This window comes from Protobothrops mucrosquamatus, unplaced genomic scaffold, assembly GCF_001527695.2.
Source record: "Protobothrops mucrosquamatus isolate PMUCROS unplaced genomic scaffold, P.Mucros_1.0 scaffold1241, whole genome shotgun sequence".
In the NCBI taxonomy this organism is placed as follows: Eukaryota; Metazoa; Chordata; class Lepidosauria; order Squamata; family Viperidae; genus Protobothrops; species Protobothrops mucrosquamatus.
The window spans coordinates 40,637-68,131 of record NW_015387448.1 but is presented as its reverse complement, the minus strand read 5'-3'; the positions used below and the strand labels follow the sequence as shown (position 1 = coordinate 68,131).

At 40.5% G+C, this 27,495-nt stretch overlaps 1 protein-coding gene across 1 annotated transcript in view; it reads right to left on the bottom strand.

Annotated features, from left to right (window-relative positions):
- LOC107292003 (cadherin-4) overlaps positions 1-27,032 on the bottom strand; it is a gene marked incomplete at both ends in the record, with an annotated part of 277,419 nt that extends 250,387 nt beyond the window's left edge. The window contains one exon of the mRNA XM_015821060.1: positions 26,862-27,032. Coding sequence (XP_015676546.1) covers positions 26,862-27,032 — 171 coding nt within the window. The remainder of the gene's footprint in view (positions 1-26,861) is intronic.
- Positions 27,033-27,495: the final 463 nt, after the last annotated feature.

The following is a 27,495-nucleotide window of genomic DNA, read 5'->3' as shown; positions in this document are numbered from 1 at the left end:
AGTCCAAGGACCAGACATGGAATTGGCATGCCTATAGACTTAGATGGTCAATAGGAACCAAATTAATCTCAGTCCCTCACTATGCCATTGTCATCATTATTACAAAGACATTATAGGTAGATAGTCCATACTCCAACATTTGTTTCGGGGGAAGAGAAAAAACACCACCTTAAGAGAAGAATAATTTAAGAAGATTTCAGGCCACCTTCAGACCATGAGGGGGATGTCACAGAGATGACATCAAGAGGACACATCCTCTAGAAACAAGTTTTCTGGGTATCTTTGTCCTACAATAAACCGGATGTGAGGATCAATCCTAAGAGAGCTGCTGTATGCTTTATTCCAGGGGTCTCCAAACTTGGCAACTTTAAGACTTGTGCCTGGGGAATTCTGGGAGTTGAAGTCCACAAGTCTTAAAATTGCCAAGTTTGGAGACTCCTGCTTTATTCCATGCCATTATTCTCTGCTATTCACACGACGATTTTTCATTGGAAAACATCTATGAGGTTATGAATGAAGTGTGCTGCAGCTGCCAAAAAAGCCAACACAGTGCTGGGCTGCATTAACAGAGGGATAGAATCAAGATCACGTGAAGTATTAATACCACTTTACAATGCCTTAGTAAGGCCACAACTGGAATACTGCATCCAGTTTTGGTCACCACGATGTAAAAAAGATGCTGAGACTCTAGAAAGAGTACAGAAAAGGGGGGGGGGACTAGAGGCTAAAGCATATAAGGAAAGGCTGCTGGAATTGGGTATGTCTAGTTTAATGAAGAGAAGGACGAGGGGGGATATGATAGCAGTGTTCCAATATCTCAGGGGCTGCCCCAAAGAAGAGGGAATCAAGCTATTTTCTAAGGCACCTGAAGGCAGGAGAAGAAGCAACGAATGGAAACTGATCAAGGAGAGAAGCAACTTAGAACTAAGGAGAAACTTCCTGACAATTAGAACAATTAACCAGTAGAACAACCTGCCTCCAGAAGCGGTGAAAGCGCCAACAGTGGAAGTCTTTAAGAAGAGACTGGACAGCCATTTGTCTGAAATGGTGTAGGGTTTCCTGCCTGAGCATGGGGTTGGACTCGATGACCTCCAAGGTCCCTTCCAACTATTATTATTATTATTATTATTATTATTATTATTATTGTTGTTGTTGTTGTTGTTGTTGTTGTTGTTATTATTATTATTATTTTTATGGCTAAATCATACATATGCACAGTCAAAGATAGGAGATGTGAGTGCTGATTTAATAATATGATTGCATGGTAGAAAACTTGATATCCTTCCCTATGTTTAGATACCCCAGTACATCCTTTCCTCTAACTTCTGATTATATGCAAATGAAAGTTGCATAAAGAAAAGTTCACGGGGAGAAGAAGGAAGTCTCATTAAGAACATGACAGTAAAAATAACAACGCCAAATCCAAAGATGAGTGTTTATTACAAATACTGTATATGCAAGAAAGATGCCACAACTTGATTTAAACACTCGTATATCCTAAAGCAGAACCCCCCTTCCCTGCCTTTCAAATCATGCATTATGTTTAATCAAATGGAAATATATTTTCAAAAGTGGCAGGTATACCACATTACGTATTTGCAAAATCTATAATATTGTTAATACATCCCCTAGATGATTTGCAAGGCGTAACATCTGTTTTATATATCCTGAATTGCCATTTTTTTTAATTTAATGTGCCGAAAACTGCACCATAAACATAATACATGATGTAAAAATATTTGATGGAATCTAGGCAGTTGTTTAAAACTGTGCATCAATCTTCACGTTCCCGTTCAAACTGGCACCTTCCTGAAAAACAGATGCTACCCAAAAATGCTTTTCTGTCATTATGTTGAATCCATATGGTTTTGTGTGCTTCTGTGTGTGTGCATCTACGTGCATCGATATGCACATTTTCACCCCTACAAAAGCATTGCCAAGCTATATTTTCCATCATCAGAGACAGAATACTGTTACCTTACTTCCCATTTTTTTTTACTATTATTTGCTATCAAATGCAAAGTAATTATTATAGCCCCGGGAAAAAAATGATTTATGTTCTGATTATATCTGTTTTGTTTTACATCTACATTGTGTTGGTTGTTAGACACTGTTGAATGCAAATATCAGTAACTAAATTGTAAAATTGTTTGCCTCTGAATCATAATGCTTCTGTCAGTCAGTCCCATTCCCCCCGCCTTTTAAAATAGGCAGGAATTTACAAACAAGAACTTTGTGAATGGTTTTGTTATAGCTGATTGGAGTAAATTAGGTGAACTTGAATGTAGTCAGTGTGGTGGAATGTGCACTTGAAGGAGCAGTGGGGGAATTTTTGGCAACACATGTTTCCCAGAGGGTGGCATGGATTAAGAGACTATACCAGTGGTGGCGAACCTATGGCATGGGTGCTAGAGGCGGCACTCAGAGCCCTCTCTGTGGGCACGCGTGCTGTCACCCAGTCCTAGGCCTTCAGCTGGGTTTTATAAAACCTTTTCGCTTTAGGCCTCCACCGCCGTGTGCAAAAAAAAAAAAGAGGGTTCAATCAGTCAATTTCAACTTCTCGCGGGAAAAAAAAAAGATCTTGCAAAGTTGAAATTGATTGATTGAACTTTTTAGTCCCACCCAGTCTACCGTTACCACCGTAGCCACGCCCACCCAATTGGCCATGCCCACCCAATTGGCCCACACCCAGCCAATAGGCCACACCTACCCGGCACTCAACGATGCATAAGTGGGTTTTGGGTTGCAGTTTGGGCACTCAGTCTCTAAAAGGTTCACCATCACTGGACTATACAGTCCTGAGCTAGATGGCGAAGTGGGGAAGATCCAAGAGAGTCACATGCTAGAATCTCTCAAGACTTATCTAGTAGCTTAGAAGGTTATAGCTTTAGTTTGGCAAGATATAAACAAATAAAGGACAATCCAATTGGATCTCACTGTTTCATCTCTGGTCTTGGGCCTGACATTACTCTCCTTGTGTCACACCCAGTGGTGGGATTCAGCCGGTTCGCACCAGTTTGGCAGAACCAGTAGCTAATCTTTTGTTGCCCAGACCCAGAACGGACTTCCAGAAGTGGCACCCACACAGAGAACTGGTTGTTCACATATTTGAATCCCACCACTGGTCATACCTGCTTACACAGCTAATCCTCGACTGACAAACCATTTGTTTAGTGACTGTTTGAAGTTACAACGGCACTGAAAAAAGTGACTTATGGCTGTTTTTCACACTAATGACCTTTGCAGCATCTCCAAAGTCTCAGGATCAAAATTTGGACACTTGGCAACTGGTATGTATTTATGATGGCTGCAGAGTCCTGGGGTCATGTGATCACCTTTTGGGACCTTCTGACAAGCAAAATGGATGAGGAAACCAAATTCAATTAACAACCATGCTACCAACTTAACAACTTCAGTGATGCACTTAACAACTTTGGCAAGAAAGCTCATAAAATGGGGCAAAACCCACTTTACAACTAACTTGTTTAGCAATGGAAATGTTAAGCTTAATTGTGGTTGTAAGTCGAGGACTACTTTCATGTGATTGAGTTTCTGCCTCTTCATGACTAACAGATGTATATCACTGAACTGAATGCCAGCCTTCCTTTCAATTTGGAAACCATACAGCAGGAGAGGCAGCCATCTTTGTCTGAAGGACACAGAGAACCATCTCGTTTTGAAGGACCACAGGAATCTTCAAGTGACAAAAGTTGTGACATAATGCTATGACCCTAACCCTAACCCTATAATTTATGTACTTGTGTTCCAACATCTGATGTAAATACATAAGTTATGGGTTTAGTGACATGATGATGTCACTAAGGATATCTTTGGCTTGTGTATTTATGCTGGTTGCACATCCCAGGGTCATGTGATTGCTATTTGCAATCTTCTAGACAAGTCTTTCTCAAGCAGTCAGTGAGTGAAGCTGAACTGGCTTAACAACTGCACGATTCACTTAAAAAATGCAATGATTTGTCTAACAACCATGACAAAAATTTGATTTTTGTAAAATGGTTGCAAAATTGGGTGTGATTCACTTAAACAACCAGCTTTGTAGCAATGGAAATGCAGATCTAAGTTGTAGTCGTAAGTTGAGTACTACTGTATGCACCTCTGATATGTTTCCACTATTATATCTAACTCTTGACACCTATGGATAGGCTAAAAGAACAAAAGCATCATTAGTTCCACTAACTGCTCAGAATAATAGGTCCCCAAATGGTTTCCTTTCCCTTGTGAAGAAATATAGAATATATGAAGAAATATAGAATATATGAAGAAATATAGAATATATGAAGAAATATAAAATATGTGAAGAAATATAGCATGCCATTCTACATTAAGAATTAAGGAAGAAATAGGAAAAGAAAGCAAAAATTAGTGCTCAACTGAAAATCATGTGTGGATTATTGATCTTTCTTTCTATGTGAGAAGAGCAGAAAGAACAGTTTACCACTATTCCTGACTTCCATCAGTCCCTTCCCTCAGAGTAGCATTTTCAGATATCTAAACATGGCTGGTAGGTTTTGATCCAATTCTTATCCCAAAAATGTTTTTTCATGAGGCAACTGGACTTTCTCGTTTTTCTTTGAAGACCTTTCGCTTCTCATCCAAGAAGCTTCTTCAGCTGAAGAAGCTTCTTGGATGAGAAGCGAAAAGTCTTCAAAGAAAAACAAGAAAGTCCAGTTGCCTCGTGAAAAAGCATCTTTGGGACAACTATGACCTGGATGACTTGAGAATCTCCGTAGAATCAATTCTTATTTACTATACATGGTAAAAGCAGATATATCACCTTGCTGTCAAAGGTCTGTATAGTTGGAGCTATGGTTTTCCCAGTAGTAATATATGGCTAAGAGAGTTGGATCATAAGGAAGGGTGAATGCCAAATAATTGATGCTTTTGAATTGGGATTCTGGAGAACAATCTTGAGAGTCCCTTAGACTGCAAAGAATCAAATCAGTCAATCCTAAAGGAAATTAACCCTGACTGTTCTTTGGAAGGACAGATAACCAAAGCTGAAGCTCAAATACTTTGGCTACCAAATGAGAAGAGAGGATTCATTGGAAAAAAACGTTGCTGTTGAGAAAGATGGAAGGCAAAAAGAGAAGAGGATGGCAAAGGATGAGATGGTTAGACTTAGACATTGACACAATGAACATGAATTTGGGCAAACTATGGGAGACAGTGGAGGACAGGCAGCTTCGGTGTGCTGTGGTCCATGGGGTTGCAAAGAGTTGGAACGACTTAGCGACTGAACAACAACAACCACCACCACCACAACCAAAGCATTGTGCTAGATCAGGGATAGGCAACCTTGGCTCTTTTATGACTCGTGGACTTCAACTCCCAGAATTCCTGAGCCAGCCATGCTGGATCAGGAATTCTGGGAGTTGAAGTCCACGAGTCATAAAAGAGCCAAGGTTGCCTACCCCTGTGCTAGATGAACCAATGCATTGTTAAATGTTCATGCCATTACTATGGCAACTGTGATTGTCATAGAAGACGATGCTGCATATATGATATCTTGCAATGCTTTGGACCTGCAGTGGCAACCTTATCCCTGGCAAACAAAACAAACAAAACTCCCACCAGCCCAAACCCAATCTCAGCCTCTCTTTGCAGAAAATCAGGCTGAGCGTGCACAGTTATGATAGTTGTGAAAGCTTGCCAAAAATAATTTGCACATCCCTGCCACAGTTGTTATGGACACATGGCTGTCAATAAGTGTGAGCAGTAGAGCCTTGATTTTTGTTTGTTTGTTTAAAAAGCATTGTTTAGTAAATAGTGTTAAAGAAATGCCTGGCAGCTAGAATGAACCACGAACCAGCCAAAGAAGAAGAAGAAGAGCTTCATAAAAAAAAAAAAAAAGGATTTGGGAAAATAAACTAACTCTCCCCGCTTTCTGCCAAAGAAAATTAAAGCATGCATGTTTGTGCCTGTATTACAAAGAGTTCTTTGAAATGTGGGTAGGTGCTTGCTGTTCTTGTTTAAGACACGTGCACGCACCATCCTTGTATTCAGTTCTAGGTGTTTGAAAGCTCAATGACAGATCAGATGAAATATATATCCATTTTTTAAACAAACAACAGAATGCCTTAAAAGGTTTTGGGAGAGTCATCCAAACTGTTATTCGGATTATAATCAGACGTTGTTTATCTATTCAAATTCTACGGGGGTTTCTTTTTCCCCTAAAAAATGTTCAAAACAAGTGTCTGTCAATTGGAGCAAAGTAGCAACAAATACCAAATTTCATCAGTGATCTCTTCATCTGAGTGCTCATCGTAATCAAAACGCTGGGAGAGGATTACAGATCTAATCATGGGAGGAAATATAGGCCAATAATATCTGTGTGGCTGTGTTGGAATAGCTGGATTCCCGGGAGGCAGGGGGTGTATTCTAGAAGAGCAAGTTGCAAGTCAGTTTGGATATTTTGTGTGACAAAAAGAGGGTGAAGACGACTCCTCCTTAATGGTTCCCACAGTATATGCTTCAGACTGTTTCAGTTTGGCAAGATTCCGTCAGGCACAAAGGCACAAAGAATCAGGACCATTTGTAATATTATAGCATAAATCAGGGGTCCCCAACTCTCGGTCTGTGGACCGATACTGGGCCGTGGCATGCCAGCAACTGGTCCGCACAAACAAGCAAAGCCCCATCTTCAGGATCCAGGCAGCACACAAAACCATGCCCCCTCTGGTCTGCAGAAAAACCTCTCTCCTGGTGCCCAAAAGGTTGGGGACCTCTGGCATAAATGATTTATTGAAGCTTACACACAAGAATCGAGTCAACTAATGATCAGCACTAAATTGGCACTAGATAAGAGTCAATGGAATTCAAGGTGAAGGGCTGGACTTTGATTATTTGTATCAACACAAGAACTCTAAACTGCTGACATGTTTAACTCTGCCTCCCAGCTTTGCCTGTTCGTCTCCTAGAGATTCTGTCTATAGGTGCAGAACAATAAAGAAATATGAAGAAAGTTGAATACCCCAACACAGAGTTTTGCCTCTATAAATAAATGCCATAAATATCTGAGCTGTGGTAGTACTTGTCAATCAGCTGAAGCTCATCCCGGAGAACAGGACACAAAATGGATTTAAACAACAGGAATACTGATTAAGTTAAGGAAAAAAAATAGTGAGAGCAATTTGATAGTCCAGTTACCGAGAAACTTGGACTTTTCATTGCTGGATGTTTTCAAGAAGAGTCTGCATTAGCATTTAATAGGGATATTTTTTGGGGGGAAAAAAGATCTTTGCCTTGAGTAGAGGATTGGTGTTGACAACCTCAGTGGCCCTTTCCCGTGCTGCAGTTCCACAATGAGATACTCTATTTCCTGAAAAGAACCTGAGATTCCCCCCCTCAATTTTCTTTGAAGTAGGGATGGTAAAGGGCGAATGGCATTAGATTTGTAGAAAAGAGAAGTAGACATGATGGATGGAAGCTGAAAAGGAAAAATGCTTCTTTCTTGCTGCAAGTGCGAACTCGAGAAAAATGAGCGTGGAATATTTGCCCAGGGAAGACACAAGGAATGCTTTCTTTTCTTTTACAGAACAGACATCTACGGCGCCAGTTTCACTTGGAGGAAGCAATCTAGCCCTGGCTCAAAAAGTGTTAAAAGTCACCACGTGGGCAGAGATGAGTCTCTTCTCCTCTTCAGTTTATACTGATGATCTGAGGCAGTTTATACTGATGATCTGAGGCTGTGGAATTCTGGGAGTTGAAGTCCACATGCCTTAAAATTGTCAAGGTTGAGAAACACTGATCTGAGGGATACCCAGTAACATCGAATGTCAGGAAGAACATTAGGCATTTAATACAAGAAATGTTCCTTTCCTTTCCCTCTCCTCTCTCCTCTCCTCTCTCCTGTATTTTTCTAGTTAAATTACGGTGATTTTTTAAAAAGATTTCAGCTATATATAAAACATGTTTAATACAATTTATAGTAATTGCTTCAGAAAGTGCAACTTGTGGGTGTTTTTAGTGAGAGGAATTGGTGCAGTTGTTACCTTTGAAAAAGCATAAGGAGGGCACCCACTTCAACATTATGGTTGCTGAGAAAGTATTGGGGTTTTTTATATCGAAGATGGTCCTACATTAAGACCTTCAGAAGAGAATATCTGTAGCTCAGGATTGAACTATGGGGTCCTTGGTGCTCTCTGAGCTTGGTGGTTCTCTTGCAGATGTTTCATTACCAAACTAGATAGCACCATCATCTGCAAGAAAACCATCAAGCTCAGAGAGTACCAAAGGCCCCACTAAGAGCTTCCTTCAAGTGCTCCTCTCCACCACCCATGGTTTCTATAGGTTCCTCCTTTCTTTTGCATTACATCTTTTAGCCACTTCCACATCTCTCTCAATCAACCAACCAGTGATTGCTACCTCCTCCTTAGCCAATAGCAAAAATTCTTCAGGTTAATCATCCTGGCTGTGTGTTAGACATCAGTTGCCAACATCTCCTTGGCTAGGAATGATGACAGTTGAAGTCTAAAGCACCTTGGGCCAGGAATTTAGTGAAAGCTGCCCTGTACAAGCAACCAGCACTGTCATTTCTGATACAGAAAAGACTTTCCAGGAGGGAAGAAACGATCCACTGCTTCTTGAAGCTTTTGCATGCCAAGAATGCATTTCTGCTTTTCCTGTTCTTTAGTCTTCCTTTGTTACATTGACCCCTACCGCTGGTACTATTTCTTTCTAAAGATTCATCACGTTGGAACTATACACTATAATACAACTCATGTGCTATCCACAGAGCAACATGACATCTTCTTGAAAGTAGCATCACAAGCCTGTGTTCTCGTGCCATTAGTTTTTGTTTTAAGTTGAGTCAATATAGCAAGAGGACAGTCTTTTGCCTGGGAGTGGAGTCAAGAGAGGAATCAGCCTGGAGTACTTTTGTTCCCACAAGCAGTCTAAGTCCAGCCCCTCTTGAATTCCATTAATTCTTATCTAGCACCAATTTAGTGCTGACCGTTAGTTGACCAGGTTCTTGTGTAGAGGCATGAGCGATAAATCATGTTAGCTGGAACTTAATGTGTGGTTCTGATTCTTTACACTTGATGGTGAACTAACTTATGCCTTATAGTAGCTGCAACAAGGGAGGATCATTGTGAAGGAATTTTCTGGGCATTAAAGAGGGAACTTGGTGACAGGTGCTTTATCAGTGGTAGGGACCTTTTACTCGTCCTGTCATTGCTTTACTCCTTACTCATCTTTCCTTTGAAATTAAGATGCATTTGAGCAGATGGGTGGCTTTTCAACTTCTTGCAGTAGAGATAATCCTTGACTTATGACCGGTCACTTAGTGACCATTCAGAGTTACTATGGATCTCCCTTGGGTTACTTATGACCCAAATTTGAAATTCTGATGGTTGCCCTTAGTAGCCCATTTATAGCCATTTGCAGCATCCCATGGTCACTGTTTTATGACAGTTTTGCCAAATACAAGGATTTACTTCTAGTTATTGGCAAAATCAGTCCAGAGTGAACGATGGATTTGCTTAATGACTGTGGCATTCACTTAACAACTGCTGCAAAAAAAATGTGACCGACCTATTTTATAACCATTGCGACTTATAAATGAAATGGACAGGCTCCAGTATGATTGTGACTTGAGCACTACTTGTAACTGCTCATCTATTTGTTGTGTTTGTTGTTCTAATTAACTGGTGTGAAAACAATTCTTGGATTATTTAGCAATAGCATTTAGACTTATAAAATGCCCCATAGCGTTTTACAACACCCTCCGGGTGGTTTACAGTGTAGAAGCATTATTTGCATATCGCCCCCCCACAATCTGAGTCCTCATTATACTGATACTAGAAAGGATGGAAGGCTAAGTCAACCTTGAGCCCCATCAGGATCAAACTCCAGGATGTGGTAGAGTTTGCTCGCAATACTGCATTTAACCACCAGGGGTCCTGGGACTTAATATGAGGTGTTGGGGGTGAATGAAGGATTATTTTCAATGTTTTGTACTCTCCTATTGGTAAATGCTTGATTAAACCAGAGAGTGAGGTGTAAAAAGTGCTGAGAATTAAGTTGAATTGGTTTTTGAGGGCTTGTGGATGAAAACAATAGCTGTGCGGAAACACGTTCAGTTTCCCACTGCAGTGAAGTTGATGTGACTGTATAAGCTTCCTGCGCCATTGACTCTCAAGCAGAGAATCACCATTTATGGCAGGTGCTTTAAGCACTCATCCTAACTATCTGCCCACACATGGCACTGCAGCAATTGAAGGACTAAATTAAATCTCTGAAGATTAAATTAATGATGGAAATCTAAATTATTAATCTATTCTAATTGAATATTCTCAGATAAATTATCTAGGTGTTCTCAGCAATATGATTCTACTTGCAGTTTGCGGAGAAAATGTTCAACTACATAAATACAGCTATTAAAGCTATTCAGGAAGAGAGGAACATTTTCTGCAGCTCCGACAAGAGAATTCAAAATACAAAGAAGCTAAAAAATTTCCTTTCAGATGATTGATTAAATGATAGAGTTGGAGGCAGCTCTAATGATAAAACTATGGTTTTCTTTTCAGTCCCTGTAGTTGAACCCAGAACGCTATAAAATCCCCAGATGACTGAATACACACACACACACACACAGAGAGAGAGAGAGAGAGAGAGAGAGAGAGAGAATGTGTGTGTGTATATACAATAGATATAATTATTGTGTAACTACTGAATGCTGTTGAAATAGAAATTCAAACAGTTCATACAGTAGATGCAATATTTTATTCAGTTTATGTATATTGTATGTATGTATGTATGTATGTATGTATGTATGTATGTATGTTTAATTGTATGCATGTTGAATGTCCAAAAACATCAATGAAGACAATGATGTTTGGAAGTTTTATATTTAAAAAAAGTCATGTGTCTTCAGAATTTGTGGGTGCTCCATCATTGGAAGCTTTTAAGAAGAGACTGGATAGCCACTTGTCTGGAATGGTATAGGTTCTCCTGCTTGGGCAGAGGGTTGGAAGACCTCCAAGGTTCCTTCCAACTCTGTTACTCTGTTAGCATGGTTAGCATTAAAATTTCCAAATTTTAACTTTAAATTAAGAATTATGACAGCTAACATTTCAGGGAATAATAGTCTCAAAAGTTCAGGCAGGAAAAGATGGCATATGGAAATGCTACTGTATGGAAAGAACCTTATTTTGTCAGAAGGCAAATGCTATCTAGAAAAAATAGATCTCTGTTACAGGAATCAAATTAGATCTCTCTGTCTGCCACTCCATATAATTATTATTTTTTTTACTATAAGTGTAGATTTAGGATATAACTCTGACTATAAGATGTCACAAAAAGCTAATTTTGCTTCTGTGGTTAACACATTATACTTAGGACATAGAAATTAAAGCTGCTATTAATATTTACTGAGGTGCAAACAAAAGACACATAGAATTGCAATAACAATTGAAAGAGAGCATTGACTTCTTGAGTGAAACATGAGCTTTGAACACATCCATGGTATCATTAAGAATACAGGTAGTCCTTGACTTATGACCAAAATTGGGACCAGAATTTCTATTGCTAAGCAAGGCAATATTAAGTGAGTCCTAACCAATTTTATGACCATTTTTGACCTTGTTTTTTTAAGCATTGCAGTTGTTAAGTGAATCATGCAATTATTAAGTCAATCTGGCTACCCCCATTGACTTTGCTTGTTAGACGCCAGCAGGGAGGTTTGCAAATGATGATCACATGACTTCAGGATGCTGCAACTATCATAAACACATGCCGGTTGCCAAGCGTCCAAATTTTAATCACATGACCATGGGGATGCTGCAATGGTTGTAAGTGTGAGGACGGTTGTAAGCAGTGGTGGGATTCAGCCAGTTCGCACCGGTTCGGGAGAACCGCTAGCTAAATTAACTTGAATTTGGAGAACCGGATGGCTTCTGGAAGTCCAGTCTAGAACGGCCCACCGGAAGTGCGTTGATGCCATTTCCGGAAGTCTGTTCTAGGCATCGGAGGCCTAGAGGAGGCCTCCCAGGCCTAGAATGCCCCACTGGAAGTGCATGATGCCACTTCTGGAAGTCCGTGCTAGGCATCGGAAGCCCAGGCCTGCATCACATAATAGAACCGGTTGTTCAGGTATTTGAATCCCATCACTGGTTGTAAGTCGTTTTTTCAGTGCTGTTGTAACGTTGAACAGTCTCTGAATGAATACTTCTAAATCAAGCACTATCTATAATGATTGACAGCACTTCCTGGAAGACTGCTATTTGTATTTATATAAAGTACAAGTTGCGGCAGTTCGATTCTCACCAGCTCAATGTTGTCTCAGCCTTCCATCCTTCCGAGGTTGGTAAAATGGGGACCCAGATTGTTGGGGAATAGGTTGACTCTGTAAACCGCTAAGAGAGGGTTGTAAAGCACTGTGAAGCAGTATATAAGTCTAAGTGCTGTTGCTATGAAGTCCCAGAGATTAAAGGTTTTGTGATTGTTTATGATGAAAGATCATTCAAAACATTACGGATCAGCTGTGTAAAATGGTTGGACTTGACAATTCATATTTCTATAATTTGCTAATCTCAAACTTCCACCCCAAGGTATTCTAGTACAGTGGGGTTCTTGGTGCTCTCTCAGCTTGGTGGTTTTCTTGCAGATGTTTCATTACCCAACAAGGTAACATCATCAGTGCTAGAAGGGAGTGGGGTTTGCTCTTATTTTTATATATTGGTGGCTTGCCCTGTCAGTGTTGGTGGAAGTGGTACATTTCTGGTGCATTCATACCATTACCAACCTGCTTGTTTTCTCAAACTTTTTAAGGCACTACTATAAATCACATATCAGTGTCAAGGACTGTTTTCAGATGCCTATGTTGGCTCCTGTCCAGTCTTACATTTTGTCTCCAGCTGCTTGCAGAAACATCCACATGAAAATATCAAAATCATTTTATTGAGATGACACATTTCTCTCTTTTTTCTTGCTCCTTCCTATTACTTTTTTTTTTTGCACATCTAGTGCTGATGCGTAAAATATATTTTAGTACAATGCTTTGCCATAGCAGCACAGATTATGGCTTCAGTTGTCAGTGATAAGACAAAAAAACCAAGCACGATTGTCTTCATTATAATTGGAAGCCATCAACTCATCAGCCATAACATGGAGCACTATCAAAATTATTAGTTGGTTTATAGACTTTTTGGAGCTTTAAGTAGCTATAGTGTAGCCAAAACCTCTTAAAATACAAATCCAGTTTGCCAGAAATGGGCAACATTGAGATTTTACAAGCTCTTTTGCCACAGTTGTTAAGTAAATCACTGCAGTTAAGTGAATCACTGCAGTTAAGTGAATGGACATTAAGTGAATCCAACTTATTACAGAATCACAGAGTTGGAAGGGACCTTGGAGGTCTCTAGTCCAACTCCCTGCTCAGGCAGGAAACCCTATACCATTTCAGACAAATGGTTGTCCAATCTCTTCTTAAAACCCTCCAGTGTTGGAGCACCCACAATATCTGGAAGCAAAACATTCCACTGATTAATTGTTCTCTTAGGACATTTCTCCTTAGTTCTAGGTTGCTTTTCTCCTTGATTAGTTTCCATCCTTTGCTTCTTGTCCTGCCTTCAGGTGCTTTGGAGAATAGGTTGACCCTCTCTTCTTTGTGGCAGACCCTGAGATATTGGAACACTGCTATCATGTCCCCCCTCGTCCTTCTCTTCGTTAAACTAGACATACCCAATTCCAGCAACCGTTCCTTATATGTTTTAGCCTCCAGTCCCCTAATCATCTTTGTTGCTCTTCTCTGCACTCTTTCTAGAGTCTCAACGGCAGCTTATAAGATATTTGAATATCATCTTGTGTGATATGTATGCTTTTTACGCTATGCTTTTAAATTTGCTTGCTACAGTTAAATAATAAAGCTTATTCATTGGTATGCTTATTGTCTCTGGATCCAAAGGAACCAATTGCCTGGGCACCTGATCACCGGCCTGACACTTGCTAAAACAATTGCCCTGAGAATCACAACCCAACTGCAAAATAGTAGACTGCTCCTGGGATAGCCAATCAGAACTAAGTATTTGATTGTGCTATTGAAAGGATGCATCATCACAAACAATAAAGAGAAGAAACACATTACCTAGGCAATTAGGTAATAACCAAGGAAACAGCGTTACCTGAGAGCGACATACAGGAACAAATTTTCTCCCATCCAGCTTCAGGAGGGTGGATTTATACATTTTTTACTGTAGCAGAGTATTGATCCGTCTGCTTCTCCAGAAGAGTGATGGGAGCTCATTTGAAACTGGATTTGAATCTGTTCTTTTTTCAAGAAGACTCTTGAATAAGAATAAGCCATGTTTCACCAGATCCAAAAACCTGTTTCTCTTGAAGACTCTTGAATGCGAATAGCCCACATTTCAAACAATTACGTTGCAATGCAGAAAGCGACTTACTCCAGATCTATTCTCAATTTTGCAGCACCAATCCTGTAAGTCAGCTGGAGTCACGTACTACATTTAATCAAAGGTTTCGGCAGTGCTGGCTGCTTTTTGTCATAGCACTGTGCTATTGCAACACAAATTCTGCCCTGTTTGGACATGATTGTGATGCAATGATGCACGTACCAAAGCAGTGGTTCTGACACTGTGATAAGGTGAGGGGTTGTATGCATCTAACCCAATCAGCCCTCAGTACACCAATAGCTCACCACTGGATCTGGCAACCTAACTCTTCTGCTAAACCACCAAGGGCCACCATTTTAGGGCAAACAAAGTCCCCAACGACTTCATGGAGATCTCCTGATGTCTGCCAAACAAACCAAAAACAACACATGGAGATTCTTCCAAGCGGAGGTTTTTGTTTTTTTAATTGTTTCACACTTATAAACAAGATCTTGTCAGACTGGGGACTCTGCTATCTATATCTATGATATACTCTGTGGACTATTAGGGAGGGGGCTGTCTTCATCCTCTTTCTCTCACACATAATATCTGGGCTAAGTTGTCTCTTACTCCTGTGAAATGCACCCCCCTCCCTTCTGGAAATCCACCTCTTTATGACATTCCATCACAATATCCCATGTGTCTTTGCCCCAAAAGTAGGCTTCTCTATAATAATGCCCCATCCTTCTTAGGTTGGATAAGCAACAAAGAGTGAACCATTGCAGTCAAATTGTGTTTGAAAGCATTCCAGGCTTTGGCAATGCATGCAGGGGAATTCTGGGTATTGGAGTTCACACGTTAAAGAAATACTAATCTAAAGGATCATTCTGAGTTAAGTTACAACCTGCCACTAGTTGCTCCTAAGGGAACGAGAACTGCACAAAACCTGGTTGGGTGCGTTTAGACCAGGGCTTTTCAACCAGTGGTACAGGTACCACCTGTGGTACATTGGCACCTGGCAGGTGGTATGCGACCATCCTAGAAAAGTAGTGGGGGAGGGGAATGAGCTGTACCGGTGGCAGCACCGCACAAGCCTGAGCGAGAGATGGCTGGAGCTGCAGGGCTGTCAGGGCCCAGCAGAAGTGCCAGGATCAGCGCTTCTTCAGGGCTGTCAGGGCTCAGCGGAAGTGCCAGGATCAGTTCCAGGCTCCAGTTGGAGCTCGGTGCTGATCCTGGTGCTTCTGCTGAGCCCAGAAGAAGCGCCGATCAACTGGAATGTTGCAGCATCTCCAGGATCTTGTGATTTACATTCAGATGCTTGGCAACTGATTCATATTTATGATGGTCACAGTGTCCCAGGGTCATGTGAAGTGACCAAACCTGCTGCAACCACCCAGCAGACGGGGGAATAAAAACCAAACACACACACCCACACACACTCGCTGCCAATCCTCAACAGAAATGCTCACAACAATGAAAACCTCGGACAGGAGGAAGAGCGCCACCGGGTGGGCAGGCAGGTGACTTGCTCTGCTGTGGCTTGGGAGGCACTTTTTTCAGTGCCATTGTAACTTTGAACAGTCACTAAGCGAACTGTTGTAAGTCGAGGACTACCTGTACTTTATCACTTTTTTCCTTTTTTCTTTTTTTGGTCATCAAGTTTTTAACACCTTGCTAGGCGACTGGTGGTACTCGGATATTGCCATATCCTAAAAGTGGTACAATGGGTGAAAAGGTTGAAAAGCCCTGGTTTAGACCATTTCTTCTCCATACCATTTCCATGATGACCAACCACATGTTTATTAGATCCGTGCCCCTCCTGGCTGGTACTGGCAGCCAGGGAGGGGACACGAGCCTGGTTCCAGGGAATCGTTAACGCCTCTTTGCAGGAGGGTGTCTTCCCGGCAACCCTAAAGGAAGCCGTGGTGAGGCCCCTCCTCAAGAAGCCTTCCCTGGATCCAGACGAGTTGGCCAATTATCGCCCGGTNTCTGGATCCAAAGGAAGCAATTGCCTGGGCACCTGATCACTGGCCTGACACTTGCTAAAACAATTGCCCTGAGAATTACAACCCAACTGCAAAATAGTTGCAACCCAACTGCTCCTGGGATAGCCAATCAGAACTAAGCACTTGATTGTGCTATTGAAAGGATGCATCATCACAAACAATAAAGAGAAGAAACACATTACCTAGGCAATTAGGTAATAACCAAGGAAACAGCGTTACCTGAGAGCGACATACAGGAACAAATTTTCTCCCATCCAGCTTCAGGAGGGTGGATTTATACATTTTTTACTGTAGCAGAATATTGATCCGTCTGCTTCTCCAGAAGAGTGATGGGAGCTCATTTGAAACTGGATTTGAATCTGTTCTTTTTTCAAGAAGACTCTTGAATAAGAATAAGCCATGTTTCACCAGGTCCAAAAACCTGTTTCTCTTGAAGACTCTTGAATGCGAGTAGCCCACATTTCAAATAATTACTTTGCAACGCAGAAAGCGACTTACTCCAGATCTATTCTCAATTTTTCAGCACCAATCCTGTAAGTCAGCTGGAGTCACGTACTACATTTAATCAAAGGTTTCGGCAGTGCTGGCTGCTTTTTGTCATAGCACTGTGCTATTGCAACACAAATTCTGCCCTGTTTGGACATGATTGTGATGCCATGATGCATGTACCAAAGCAGTGGTTCTGACATTGTGATAAGGTGAGGGGTTGTATGCATCTAACCCAACCAGCCATCAGTACACCAATAGCTCACCACTGGATCTGGCAATCTAACTCTTCTGCTAAACCATCAAGGGCCACCATTTTAGGGCAAACAAAGTCCCCAACCACTTCATGGAGATCTCCTGATGTCTGCCAAATAAACCAAAAACAACACATGGAGATTCTTCCAAGCTGAGGTTGTTTTTTTAATTGTTTCACACTTATAAACAAGATCTTGCCAGACTGGAGACTCTGCTATCTGTATCCATGATATACTCTGTGGACTATTAGGGAGGGGCTATCTTCACCCTCTTTCTCTCACACCTAATATCTGGGCTAAGTTGTCTCTTACTCCTGTGAAATGCACCCCGCTCCCTTCTGGGAATCCACCTCTTTATGACATTCCATCACAATATCCCATGTGTCTTTGCCCCAAAAGTAGGCTTCCCTATAATAATGCCCCCTCCTTCTTAGGTTGGATAAGCAACAAAGAGTGAACCATTGCAGTCAAATTGTGTTTGAAAGCATTCCAGGCTTTGGCAATGCATGCAGGGGAACTCTGCATGCATTGCCAAAGTTCACATGTTAAAGAAATACTAATCCAAAGGATCATTCTGAATTAAGTTGCAACCTGCCACTAGTTGCTCCTAAGGGAAAGAGAACTGCACAAAACCTGGTTGGGTGCATTTAGACCATTTCTTCTCCATACCATTTCCATGCTAATAAACATATTGTGAAACTAAACACATAATTGTCCATTACCTTGGGGTGCGAGAAACACAGGGCTGACTTACACATCAACTCTGGACAGTTGATTTGCTTCTTAATTGGCCACTAGCTTCAGAAAAGCTGTTACCAGCAACCATAGTAACATTTCTCACACGGATCATAGATATTTTAATTTCATTTATTTTTTTAATGACCCTAAATAAAATCCACAGGACCATCTGTTTCTCTCAGTTCAGCCTCAAGGCCCTGAAGAACAACAGAGGGATGTTTTTTTTTCTTGTGTCTCTGGAAAACAGAGGTATTGTTCCAGAACGTTCTCTGGATATCCCAAATTTCATGACGCACAGTTGGGTAGTTTCTTAATCAGCTCTCAACAATAGGTAGACATTGCTACTTAGTATATAAATTGCAATTGCCAAGAATAGGTATGACCAAGATTCTGTAACCTGTTAAAATTCTATCCCTTTGTAATTTTTCATCCTTAATTCTGTTTGTATTATGTTCTTAATGGTGCAATTCTGACGGCTTGGATTTACCCCCAAGATGGAGGAAGATTTCAGATTGCTCCCCCCTCCCCCCCGGGCCCTCCTCACTGATTTCATCTGAATCCTCTGAGTTAGAAGCCAAAATTTACAAACACAGCAATACAGGTAGTCCTCGGCTTACAACAGTTCATTTAGTGACTGTTTGAAGTTAAAAAACAGCACTGAAATAAATGACTTAGGGCTGTTTTTCACATGACCATTGTGGCATCCCCATGGTCATGTAATCAAAATTCAGATGCTTGGCAACTGACTCGTACTTATGACGGTTGCATTGTCCCGGGGTCATGTGATCCCCTTTTGTGACCATGTGATGAGCAAAGTCAATGGGGAAGCCAGATTCACTTAACAACCGTGTTACTAACTTAACACCTGCAGTGATCCACTTAACAACTGTGGTAACAAAGGTTGTAAAATGGGGCAAAACTCACTTAACATATGTCTCACTTAGCAACAGAAATTTTGGACTCAGTTGTGGTTGTAAATCGAAGATTACCTGCAAAGATTTTCAAATTTGGTTCTGTGTTATGGCACCTGCCCCTGGATGGGTCTTCAAGACCACATATGGAATTGAGATAACCCCTTCCCTAAAAAAGGTATAGTAGACACAAGTGATGCAGGACTGAGCACAGTTAAGCTAGATCTCTGAAGACTTTCTCTATGTTCACTACATGTAGACCCTGACTTATGACCACAATTGGTACAGGAAATCCAGTTGTAAGTTATTGCGGTTGTAAACTGAGGCACTCAAGTGACCAAATTTGTTTTTTCAATTTTTTTTGCAGTGGTCAGTATATGAATCACTGTGGTTGTTAAGCAAATGGAACGGTCATTAAGTGAACCCATTCTTCTGGGTTAGAAATTGAGGTCAAGTGACCACAGGATGCTACAACTGGACATAAAGGAGAACTGGCCGTCAAGCTCCCAAAACGTAGCTATATGACCATCATGTGATAGGATGGTGGCTGTTTTGACTCTGAATGTTTTTTAAACGGCTGGTTGTAAGTTGAGGACTGCCTGTAACAATTTTATTCAGTGGGAAAAATTAAATGAAAATAATAAATATGACTTGGAGGGTGGGGAACATTGTTAATTTTTAAAAGACTTCTGTTTCCAACTTTGCCATTCTCCGACTCTTGATGGAAAAAGCAGAAGTTCAAATAACTGGAATTCGAATACTTTAGGCCACACGATAAGTTCAAGTTAAGATGATTTATTGCTCATGCCTGTACACAGGAATCTAGTCAAGTAACTGGTCTACATGAAATTGACACTAGATAAGAGTCAACAGAATTCAAGAGGGACTGGAGCTGGACCACTTGTGGGAACATAATGATTTTAGGCTGAGTCCTCTCTTGACTCTACCCCCAGTCTCTTTGTATCCTTCTCCTACAGATTAAACACAACTGCTTTGGACTCACAAAGTATAGAAACAGGATTATTTTTTTTAAAGCAGAGAAAAAAATATTCAGAGATTCTCAAAAAAGTGAGTAACCCAGTTGCCTAAATCACATTCATTATTCCTTTCCCAATTATTCAGGATCACAAAATAGGCATAAAAACCCCATTCCATTGAAGGAAAGTGGGAAGCTTCGTGATAGAAGTTATAGTAGTAGGCATGGATCCCAAGGAGCAGAGGGAGGAAAGCAAAATGTAGAGATCCCTCCTCTTTGATTTATTTGATTAGCTCAATTGGATTTATTTATTTCAATGAGTGTGTATGCCATTTCTCTATCAGTGATAATCAGAGTTGAGAGAAGCTGCATATAAAAGAGTATTTTGAGTTATGCAAATTTCACAAGCAGATATTGGATATCATTCTAAAAGTTGCACCTGGAGGATAATTTAAAGTGAGAAGCAACCCAGAGCATGTATGTGTCTCCTTACAACTGGTGCAATAATTCCTGTTTTCAAATACATATTTCTATTTTGCTCTCTCTCGAGAAGTTTAATTAGCAAATTCAGCATCCCCCCTAATTTGCGATAGTTTATGCCCAGAGCAGTCTAAAAGACTTGTCACCTGAGATGGGAAGTTGCATCTGCATACATGACTTCTCATTTTCAGTTGTTATCTACATACCTCTTCCAGGTGACAACAGTGCTGCTACTTATCCTGTAATCAGCCAACTCTCTTTTAGGCAATAATCTGAAAGATTCCTTTGAGTAACACATTGTGAAGTAGTAGCAATGACTGTCTTAATTTGATCTTAACAGGTCCATGTGTGGGAATGTAGTCTGGATTCCCAGGAGGAAAGGGCTGCATTCCACAGAAGTAAGAGACAGTGACATTCAGATAGTTGGTGTGGGAGAAAGAGGGTGAAGACGGCTCCTCCTTAACAGTTTCCAGAGTATATATTTTATGGTGCAAGTAATCTGCTTTAATTTGGCAAGGTTTCTGTCTATAGATGAGGAACAATAAAGGAAACTGCTTAAAAGTAACTCTCGTCAAACTAAAGCTAACTACTTACATCACTATCAACAGTGTTAGCAGGTAATGGGGTTTGGTCTCTTTTATATACAAGTGGCTTGCCCTGTCAGTGTTTGTAGGAGTGTTCTTAGTGGTGTTGTAGGAGATGATCAGGCTGAGCCTGATGGTGGGGTCAAATGCATCATCAGTCATGAGTCCCTTTCTACCCACAACAGATCTAAATCTTGAGCCCATCTTGAGTTCCTTCTGCTCTTATCTCCCACTAATTTCCCTTGGCCGTTAATAGTTCATATTCTTGTAAAGAGCTTAAGCTTACAATAAATTTTTATACCTATTTGAACTGTCAACATCTCCTGATTTTCCTGGTGCTTAACAAGTTCCTTGCTTAGGCTGTCTTTTGACTATTTGATTGTTTGTCTGAGTTGGTAGTTTCTGGATTGGGGTATTCTTTTCTGCTTGATTGTTGCTTTGGTCTTAAACTTGCTGTTAATCTCTCATTATCCGGGTATTGATTGCTGGCAACGGGGTATTGTGATCTTTTAACTTTTTGATCATCTCTTTTTAATGGCATGTGGATGTTGTTTATGTCTATGTGCCTGCTGATGGCTGCTTTATCTGAGGGCCAAGCTTTAGATATTTGTCTATGTGTTTAGTGAAGGAAACTCCAACAAGGCATGCTCCATGATACTTTTGCAGTGGTTTTCCTTAGGGGAAGAAAGGAGGAGAAAGAAAAGCAAAAAAAGAAGAATGCTTGCTAGTCCTGCAATCAACAAAGCTTGCCTGATGACAGATAAAATGCCATCTGTTGTTTTCCCCCTCATATAGTTAGAGGTTAATGCATTCAGGAACATTACATTCCAAATAGCATGTTCCATTGAGAACAATGGCCTGTGACTGGTAATTTCATCATTTTCTAGAAAGAAGTTTCATAAATGTTCAGAAATATGCCCCGGAGGGAACTCAACTTTCTTTGTAAGTTCCCATTGTTCAGCTGCAGGGTTCTAGTTGAGCTAATTTGTTCTAAATGCAGGTTTTCCAAAGGATTAGGGACCCTCTGTTAAATTCTGCATCTTGGGGACCAACAAAAAGTTTCTCACATCAGCAACATACATATTTAAGCACCTTACATGCTTAAGTAAACCAAAGACATTCAGAAGAAGTCTCAAAATGACACCTGTGATGTGCAATCAAAATTCTGCCTGGTCTTTTGGCCTCCCACTTCCACTATCTTAATTTTTCTTAACTATACCCTGCAAACACACTTGCTCCCTTGGAGATCCTTCAGGAATAGGGCTTTACTAAAAGGGAATCTTCCTGCTCTTAAAAATGTTTTCTCTTCTTAAAAACTTCTAGTGTTGGAGCACCCACAACTTCTGGACACAAGTTATTCTACTGATTAATAGTTCTAACCATCAGGAAATTTCCCCTTAGTTCTAGGTTGCTTCTCTCCTTGATTAGTTTCCATCCATTGCTTCTTGTCCTGCCTTCAGGCACTTTGGAGAATAGCTTGACTCCCTCTTCTTTGTGGCAGTGTCTTAGATATTGGAACATCGCTATCATGTCACTCCCTACTCTTTCTTTTCATTAAACTAGACATACCCAATTCCAGCAACCATTCTTTATATATTTTAGCGTCCAGCCCACTAATCATCTTTGTTGCTCTTCTCTGCACTCTTTCTAGAGTCTCAACATTTTTTTTTTACATCATGGCGATCAAAACTGGATGCAATATTCCAAGTGTGGCCTTACCAAGGCATTATAAAGTGGTACGAACACTTCACCTGATCTTGATCCTATCCCTCTGTTAATGCAACCTAGGATTATGTTGACTTTTTTTTTGGCAGCGTTGGCTTTTTTTTTTTTTTAAGAAGCTAAGTTCTCTCGCTATGGTTTTGGCCACTTTTGATGTTCCTGTTCTGCTCTTCTGTTTTCATTCACATCAGTTTCAACTTCTGAAAAGAATACTACCATTTCTGGTCACTGGCATATTCAAACTATTGCTTAATGAAACCCATGTATTATCAGAGGAATACTAGGCCCATTTCTGGAATGAAGTGAAATTGCAGCTGACAGGGGGGTTGAATACATTTGTAAGAATAACATGGCCTTGCTTGTTTCATTTACCATATTTTCCCCGTGAATGAAATGCGTTAATAAACAGAGCATTGCAGCTCATCTTAGCTGAACAGGGAAAAGGCTGTACTTCAAGCTTCTGTAGGTCACATCCAGCTTCATTCAGCCACTGCCTGGCTAAAAATACTGACAAGCAGCTAATCAACTTCCCAAAAAGTGGAGTTCACAATGGGAAGCCAGATCTAGAGGAAGGAGCTAGAAGAAACAATTACCCCCAGGTTTCAAATGAATTTAACCTATTTTAAACAAATAGCGTGAGGATAGAATTGGCTTTAAAAAGCCACATACAATCACATAGCCCTACAAATGGCATGGAGGGATATAGAGACTGTTCCTAAAGGTGAAGCAAGCATGTAAGCAAGGTGGAGAAAGGCAGGAATGAACCAAGTCGTTAAGGAAACAAAGGAAAAAAATGTCACCGGAATCAGATAAAAGAAGTTGAGCCTGAGCACATGGGAAGCCCCTCCCCTCAACCAGAACAAAGCAATGACTTTGGGGGATAAAAGCCCCCCACTCTTTGTGTCATTTTTGGATCCAGACTTGGCAGCTTCTGTCCCTCTGGCTAGTACCTGCCAGCCTAGTTGAGGACATTGGGTAAATGTGGACAACAGAGTCTCTCTCTCTCTCTCTCTCTCTCTCTCTCTCTCTCTCTCTCTCTCTCTCTTTTTTTTTTTTTTCTCCCTCCCTCCCTCCTGCTCTCTCTGTATTGTGTGAAAAAGCACACAGATATACATTAACCAGTAAAGTTTGCTGTTGTTTTAAATTCACTGGGTCCCTGTGTATTCCAAAGAACCATTTGTGCCTCAGTGTTCAGTTGAAAGTGATATTAGTGTGGCCATTTTCCAGGGCTGTGTGTGTATGTGTGAGTGAGTGACTATAAGCTAAACCTGAGAGCACACGGGTGTAACAGGAGCACACTCATTTGTTGTACGCTGGTCATCTTGCATTCCCAATGGGTACAAGTGAACATACTCCTTATTTGTCTAGTTATTGCACATGAAAGGTCAAACCATTTTTTTTAATTAAAAGGCAGGTCCGATGGCAAGAACTGTTGGCATATTAAATGTAAGCAGCCCAGAGCTGCCTTGAAGCGAGATGGGCGGCAAACAAATCTAATTAATAAGTCAAATATTTCTATTTGCACCATGAACCACTGGGAATCGTTGATTTATAAATATAGCTTCTGCATGTTTAGGAAGTTCATGAAAACATGCTTATACTGAAAGCAAATCACATGATGGGCATACAAGTAATAATCATTCTTTATATCATGCTGAAAATTTTAAAAAATATATATACACCCAATAAAAGAGAATATGTGTAGCTCAGGTTAGAACCATGCAGTCTTAGATGCTCTTTGCACTTAGTTGTTTTCTTGAAGTTGTTTCATTACCTATCTAGGTAACATCATCAGTGCTAGTGAGTGTGCTCCCTAGTTATATACAGTACATTAGCACTGATGATTATCTATCTAGTCAGGTAATTAAATATATGCAAGCTAACAACCAAGTTTAGAGAGCACCTGGGACTGACATACTTATATGCAATTATGCATATACAAAGTTGCATATTTTCAATATTTTGACTTTACCATTTGTTTATTGCAAACAACAGATTATAATGCAACATATATTTCATGGTTCGTAGGAAAATGTAGCAGGAGGACCAGTGATCGTTTGAGTTTCCCAAATGTATGGTCAAAACATAATTTTTTCATTATGCTAAAACATATTTATATTGGATCTAATTGGAACCTGAAATGAAGTCTCTCAAGAAATTTTAGGATTATAGGCTTACCTAATAAGTAAAAAAAATAATCCCGAGAAAGGATTACCAATCAGTTTCTGTTTGTTGCCAAAAAAGAAAAATGGAAAAAGGAGAAAGGAGAAAGGAAAACAGAAAAAGGAAAAAGGAAAAAGGAAAAAAAAGAAAGAAAGAAAAAAAGAAAAAAAGAAGAAAAAGAAAAAAAGAAAGAAAAAAGAAAATAGAAAAAAAGAAAAAGGAAGGAAGGAAGGAAGGAAGGAAGGAAGGAAGGAAGGAAGAAAGGAAAAAGAAAAAGAATGGGTCAGTGTAGCCATCAAAAGTCAGCTTTGATTGCATCTAATGGCTTTCTTATACAGTAGAGCAGGAGTGGGGAACCATGTGGACTTCAACTCCCAGAATGCAGACTTCATGGCTCAGGAATTCTGGGAGTTGGAGTCCACAAGACATAAAGGTGCCATGGTTCCCCACTTCTCCAGTAGGTGTTGAGAACAAACAGAACTTGCAGCTCTCCAAACAACTGTAGGAATAGCAGATTTGAGACCCCAAAATGATAGAGCTGAAAAGTGGAAGAAGATCGTTCAGCTGCACCAAGTTCTTTTTTTGCTATGAACCGCGAGCATTTGTAGTTCTTTTCCCTTATATTATCGACAGCTGGGATAACTCTACTTACTCCATCACTTGCCATGGACTCAATATATATTAAACCAGTAGGAAACCTATTGCTGTTTAGATGTTGCTGAACTACTGGCATCCGTCACCATTAGCTATGCCACCTGGGGCTCCGAGAGATGGTTAAGTTCTTTTTTGCTCTTTGGGAAAAAAGAAAATTTGTAAGAGCTGACTTCTAGAGGGTGAACATCTGCACTGTATTTTAAGCACCCTCCCTGAACCTATGGCAGATTGAGGATGTGAATGTTCAGATGTAATTTATGTGATCGAGTCTGCTCATACCTTGGGGGATTAAACCAACCATTTTGTGGGGTTTTTGTTTGTTTTTTTTTGTTTCTGAACGTCAGGCACTTTGCAAGGCAACGGCTAATCAGTACAGAGCAGGTAATGACTGCATTCATTTTAACCCTGGAAACGACTCGCTCAACATTATTTCTTGACAAGGCTGCAAATGATCCATCCTCATTTTCTCCAATTATTTCCTGAAATTTCTTGCAATTATGCTGCAATTTTATTCTAGAGGACAACTTGACAAAATGTGCACTCCCCTTATCGGCTTTTTGTTTTAGTCGATACTTGCTTTCAAACAGAAAAAGCTTCATGAATGTGGTATTCTGTTGTACATTTTGCTACAGTTCCTGGCATCAGATATATCTATTTTTTTTCCTCTCCTTACGGTTTAAACTTTCCTATGCTGTATTTTATAAATGTTTTGGTGGGTGAGAAATGCTCACGCTGAATAGTTTGTCATTTCCAAGGGGGGGGGGGTGATAAGTGTTGCTGAAGATGTGGTATGATTTACAAACTCACTAATTTGATGAAGGGCATTTTGACCAGTGACAAAATGTTTCACTCACATGTGCATCTAATGATAGCCACAGTCCATCAGGAGTGCATGAATGAATATGGTTGTGAGAGAAGACAAATGGGTTATAAACTAGCAACCGGTTTGTTGTGCTTCTTATCTGGGTTTATCATGGCAAAACCTGATTTCACTGTTTGCAAATTATGCCACATTAACACCTGAGTAAATCTTTGTGCTTCAAAGTATAGGTCAGAGATCCCCAACCTTTTGGGCACCAGGGACCGGTTCCGTGGAGAAAGGTTTTTCCGGGGGCCAGAGAGTGTGTAACCTCTCTGTGTGTGCTGCCTGCATCCCATGGATGGGGCTTTGCTTGTTTGTGCGGACCGGTTGCTGGCATGCCGCGGCCCGGTACCGGTCCACAGACTGGGGGTTGGGGACCCCTGGTATATGTTACGGTTCTATTATTTCACTGCTTTTTGCGCTCTTGTTATATTATTTGTATTTTCAGTTTTTTACAACCGTCTATCAATGCATTCGTATTCATCGGTGACTACTGAATGGCACATCCTTGGAAAGCATAAACGGTCTGTTCACGGAATAGGACAAGTTTTGTCTTGAGTCCAACTTGGAAGTCTTACTGTTTCTTTCTAAAGATAATCCACTAACAAGCATTGGGAAATGTAATCTCCATTGAACTTACACAGAGGTATAGAGTATTCTGGCATTCCACTCACCCTAACAAGCTGCTGTGGGAAGGGTCCTCTCGAATTTTCTGGCACGTTGATTGGCGGGATGACCCAATCTCGCTTTTGACGTCTGAGTCCATAAGAATTTGGGTGATGACGCCACGGGAGCAAAATATTGCCAGGTTCCTGTAGGACTGCTGTTGTATTCTTCTTTCCTTTCTGTTGATTTGGGAAAGAAGCAAGGGGGGAAAGGGTCATTATTTTGCTTTTGTCGAGTTTCATTAAACAACAGCAAACAAAAACAAGGAGTCAACAATAATCCAGGTATGTTTTCTTGCTCTCCCATGCATGAGAGGAAAAAAAAAACACTTGTCAGTTGCTATGTTGAGGCTTGTTTGAGCTGGAAAATGCCTGAAAAAAATAATAATATTGTTCTTAAAATAAAACAAACATTTCTGCATTACAGCAGCATGTGGTGCTTTTATTGACATCTGTGCCATGGCTTCATTTTTTTTACTGGTGTTTGGAGCTGTCATTAGACAATCAAGCCTTCTTTCACGACGGATTGTCTTCATTATACCAGCGGCAGGAAGCTTGATCAGCTCCTTGGAGGATGAAAATCTGCAGATTTCTAATAAATATAATCAATCACAAGAGCCAAATGTAACAAGCCACAAATGCA